Raw genomic sequence first — 5404 nt, 5'->3', positions numbered from 1 at the left:
AAAATAATGACTTCTTTTGAGCGTGCATGTGTGATGGGGGACCGGGGGGGGGGGGGGGGGGGTATTCTAGAGATATTCAAACTGTTCCTGCGGCCTCACATAACAAGCTAAAGCTTTTAGGTGCTTCTTGACATTGTATCAAAGCCTTTATGACCAAAAGGTCTAGATTTCAAGCCTCACTACCCCTATTATTCTCAATAAATTAAATTTATAGCACGAAGTATGGTGGACCTCCGCTTTGTCCCCTCTTCAAGTTCAATGGGCGTTAATGTGCAGGGATGTGTTACAGAGGTATTAAAATCATTCCTGGGCCTCACATAACAAGCTTAAACTTTTAGGTGAATTGGTTCTTTTACATGAACCAACCAATGACAACTTGCAAGGTGATGAAGCAAGTCTAACGTTTGATGATACACTATATCTAGGAGGAGAGAAGGAAATAAAAAGTACAATATATATATATATATATATATATATATAGGAGGAAAAAAAATGGCAAATTTTTCCTTTTCGTTGTTTGATCAAGCTTGTTATGTGAGGGGACAAAGGATTCAACTCCTACTTCTGGAAGGACTAAAAACTCTAATTTTCACCTTTTTTATTTCTTCTATTTTCTACTCCACAATCAGCTTAGGTGATTTACAGAAGTTACTTCTGAGATGGAGTGTAGAGGGCCCAAGTCTGTGGCTACTCATACAGTAACTTCGAGCAAATTTGTTTTGCCTGTTATGAATTTTTTTTTTTTTTTTTTTAAATTATTTCTAGACCAAAAGGCTTCATTGACTTGCTAGAGGCATCTCCAATTGGGAAATAGAAAAATGTGGATTCCACTTGTAAGTATCTGAGCATTGGATTATATCTATATATAGTTTTTTGGGGTCTCTTCTTCTTGCAATTTAAACAAAGGGTCCAGTTTTTATTATTGAAACTTATATTCATGGTCATCATGTGCAAAAGTTGAAACATAGGCAGCATATATGATAGAAACACAAGAATTTATCTTCCAATTACTTGTACACAATTCTTCTTTGTGAAATGATCAAGCTTCAAATCAAGCACAATCAGTAAAAGATAACCAAGCAAAATGAAGATAACACAAAACAAACACCAAGATTTCGTGGTTCAACTTTGAAAACCTGCATCCAAGTGAGGGACGAGTGGACTTTCACCATGTATCAAACAAAGGTCCAGGTGTCAACGGAACAGCAAATAGCAAAGCAAAAGATTTCTTTCCTTACTTCAGCCCACATTTATTTCCTTATATTTCAATTCATTATTTCGTACAGTTAGCATATATTTAGTTTACATGTATAGGGCTTGACAGATTATAGTTTACTTGTATAGGGCTAGAATCATGTAGACCTTATTTACGTTCCATGTATAGCATTCTTGTAAAGTTTATATATAATATACAAAACTCAAGGCCAATTCATTCAGCCATTTACAAAACATTTGACATGGTATCAGAGCCAGCCAACTGCTAGGTTTTTTTTTCCCTTCGATTTTTTTTGTCTTCTCGGTTTCGTGGCTGTTGTGGTTTTGTTTTCTCTTCTGTAATCTTTCTCTGTTCTTTCGGCACTTCTGTGGCTGCGTGGCTGTCGACACAGCAGGTCTCTGGGTTGCCATTTATTCCTCCAGTTTATGTCCTTGTGATTCTCATCAAGCAGGCAACAGTTTTCTGTTGCTGTTTGTGACTTTCGGCAAGCAGGCATAGCAGGTTTCTGGTTTGCCAATTATTTCTCTAGTTTCTGTTGCTGTTTGTGACTCTCGACATGCAGGCTTGTGACTTTCAGCAAGCAGGCACAGCAGGTTTCTGGTTTGCCACTTATTTCTCCAGTTTCTGTTGCTGTTTGTGACTCTCGACAAGCAGGAAACAACTTTCTGTTGCTATTTATGGCACTTATCTTCTCGGCACAGCAGGATTTTTGGTTCAAGATTTAATTTTTAGTGCAGTTTTTTGGTTCAAGATTTAATTTTTTAGTGCAGGAAGGTTGTTCTAGGTTTTTCTTTGTACCTGCGTTGTTTATTCAGGCTTCTAGATTTTCTGGTAGTCTGTTTCTTTCGGCACAGTCTGTTTTTTTTTTTGGGCTTCTCGATTTTCTCCATTATTTAGCATGGACTTCACAATTGTGTCTATCAAGTTTACGGGCAACAATTATTCTACGTGGACTTTTCAATTTGAACTTTTCCTGAAGGGAAAAGACCTTGGGGGTCATATTGATGGCACGGGTTGTGCACCCAATCTTGATAAATCCAAGGAGTCTGCAGCTTGTCCTTCATGGGTTGTGCTTGATGCTCGGATTATGTCTTAGCTTCTTGGCTTAGTTGAGCCACATATTGTCCCCAACTTGCAACCTTATCGCACCGCTCAATCCATGTGGACTTATTTAAAAACAGTATATCATCAAGATAACGGTGCTTGTAGTTTTCAGTTAGAGCATGCGATTGTCATGTTTCAACATGACAATCGTTCCATCCACTACTATTATTCAAGGTTTCTGACTCTTTAGAATGAATATTCTGATCTGGTTACTGCATATGTTCTTCTGGCCTCTCATCCCATTATTCAATGTCTTCACGAGACTAGTTGTCGTGATCAGTTTCTTATGAAACTCCACCCCGAGTATGAATCTATTCGCTCATCTTTACTAATTCGCTCACATGTTCCTTCTCAGGATGTTTGTTTTGGTGAGTTACTTCATGAAGAACAACGGATTAGTACTCAAGTTACTCTGGCACAATCTCATGGTAATTTCGGGTCTGTCCCTGTGGCTTATGCTGCTCAACGACGAGCACCGCCTGCGCATTCTAACACTTTGCAGTGTTTTTGCTGCAAATAATTTGGACATATCGCTACTAATTGTTCCAATAAATTATGCTCTTATTGCAAGAAGAAGGGTCACACTATCAAAGAATGTCGTATCCGCCCGCACAATCGTCAGGCCCAAGCATTCCAGACTTCTATTAGGGTATCCCCCACAGTGACTTTTGCGGCCTCTAGCTCTTCTTCAAGTGACTTCTCTATTCCTGCACCTCCTACAACGAATTACTGCACACCCGAAATGGTGCAACAGATGCTAATTTCAACATTGCCAGCAATGGGGCTCCAAGGTAACAATTCTACTAATCTCTAGTTTGTGGACTCGGGCACCTCTAATCACATGACAAATAATCCCACTACCTTGTGTCATGTTCGGCCCTACGCCAATCAATCGGCTATTCAGACTGCCAATGGCAAATCTTTGCCAATAGTTGCTATCGAAGATGCCGCTTCAAGTTCACTAATGTGTTTCTTGCTCCTTAGCTTTCCACGAATCTTATATTTGTTGGTCAATTAGTTTATAACAATTGTGCTGTTAATTTTTCTAGTAATGGTTGTGTTGTGCAAGACCAGTAACGGGGGAGCCATTCACAAAGGGACCTAAAGTGGGGCGCTTGTTTCCACTATTTTTGCTTATTCCAGCACATTCTCCAGTTTCTTCTATTAAATCTTTTGCTTTGCTGTTTGCTGTTCCGTTGACACCAAGTGTTGAGAATTTCACTAATGAGTTTGTCCTACATTGGAAAATTTGAGTGGATGATGGGTACTTATATACATGGTTGTGCCCAAGACCCAACAGGTTAAAACTTTTGGGTTAAGTTGGTGTTCACGCATGTGTATCAAGTCTGCCCATGGGCTCCTCCGGTGCTAACAAGTGGTATCAAAGCCGATGGTTCGTAGCTCGGGGTGAACGATAGCGTAAAAGTCAAGACATGTGAGGTAGGATTGGTTCATGGGCACGTGAAATGCAATCGGAGGCACATAAGACGCTACTGGTAAGACCCATTTGAGCAACTGTTCGAGAATGGGGCTTATTCCCATAAGAGAGACAGTTTCCGTTCAAGGGGGAGCACTTGGAACTCACAAGTGAGGGGGAGATTGTTGAGAATTTCACTTGTGAGTTTGTCCCACATTGAAAAATTTGAGTCGATGATGGGTGCTTATATACATGGTTGGGCCCAAGACCCAATAGGCTTAAGCTTGTGGATCAAGTTGGTGTTCACCCATGTGTATCAAGTCCACCCATGGACTCATCCAATGCTAACACCAAGAACATAAAAAATCACTCAAATGCGCAAAACTAATACACCCAAACTCACAGATGAAAAGTAAAAAATCAATCAACACTACCAATATATAAATGACCTACGAATACAAAATGGACCATCAAGTTGGACAAAGTCCAACTTTGGTCCCACACTTGGGAAATTGTCCCATACAATGGACCTCGGGAAAGGAATTCAAGGCATACTCACGCATCTACTCTAGATTGAATGCAAGGATAATTGAAACAAAGTGTTTAGACTTTTTCTTTTCTTTTTTTTGTAGATAAAACTTATATTCGTTTAGAATCAAAGATGAAGTACACTTGTAATTTCATGTAAAATGTACAGCAATATATAGAGAAACTTATGTAACAAAATTTTTTGGATGCCTAAGAGGCTTCCCATACTAAGAGCTATGGTTTAGGATGTTGAGAAGTGCCACTCTGGCTTTGATCAAGTGTCTAAACAAGCAGTCAAGCCCTTCTTCAAGATCTTGAATGTTTGACTCCAGCTTTCCCAAACTTATTTGAACATTCTCAACATGCAGGTTCTTAGATTTTCCCTTCCTGCAGCTAACAATCAGAGTCCGCAGCTCAGAATCCACCTTCTCAAATTCACTAATATCTGGTGCTTCTTCCCGACACGCTGTGTATTTTGAGTGCATCAGCTTGGAAACCAATGACCACCCACTCAGCCTTGATCTCACCTTGAGCCCAGAAATGTAGGACAAGAGGGATTCAAACACACAGAAAGTGACAGCTTCCAACTCTGTGAACAAGCAAGCGATTGCCACAATATCATGGCTTTTGTCCAGAGGAGAAAAGGTGCATTTATCCTCCATACTCTTTAATTTCCTCAGGGACATCTGAATGGCCTTCTTTACCTTCTTCCCAGAGGCCAAGTGCTCTCCAATCTCATTTTCCAGCTCAAGTTTGCTGCCTCGCCTTCTCCGCAGAATAGATTGAAGTTCTTGTGTGCTTTCCTTCATTTGCAACAAGGCATCCTTGGTAGTGCCACACACATCCAAGAGCCTAAGAGAGGCATCCAGTTCATTATCAATAAATTGCTTGTGACGCCCATGGATTGTAGTTTTTTGTTGGATGTGTGGCAATAGAAGCAAATCATGGACGCAGTCGAACAAATCAGTGAGAGCACCTATGTTAGAACAAATTGAGGACAATGTTGAAGAGGTGCCTGCAGAGGCTCTCAATTTGGACAGACGCTCCTCAAAGTGAAGGTTAAGTGGATGAGATCTGGAAGGGAGGCTGATAGAGCGGACATGGTAATAGCTTTTGGTGTTCAAAGGAGAGGCAGCCAT

The 5404-nt window shown here is 40.3% G+C and overlaps 1 protein-coding gene across 1 annotated transcript; it reads right to left on the bottom strand.

Moving 5' to 3' along the window:
• Nucleotides 1–4492: 4492 nt before the first annotated feature.
• Nucleotides 4493–5404, bottom strand: LOC131155063 (uncharacterized). The gene has a single exon (XM_058107974.1). The coding sequence runs from the start codon at nt 5402–5404 to the stop codon at nt 4493–4495; it is 912 nt and encodes a 303-aa protein (XP_057963957.1).

Source organism: Malania oleifera, chromosome 5, assembly GCF_029873635.1.
Source record: "Malania oleifera isolate guangnan ecotype guangnan chromosome 5, ASM2987363v1, whole genome shotgun sequence".
NCBI classification, from domain to species: Eukaryota; Viridiplantae; Streptophyta; class Magnoliopsida; order Santalales; family Ximeniaceae; genus Malania; species Malania oleifera.
The sequence above is the reverse complement of the archived record's forward strand: the minus strand, read 5'-3'. Positions and strand labels throughout refer to the sequence as shown.

What these genes read in the sequence shown, in the direction of transcription:
- LOC131155063 (XM_058107974.1), bottom strand. Translation starts at nt 5,404, where the DNA reads ATGGCTGCCTCTCCTTTGAACACCAAAAGCTATTACCATGTCCGCTCT.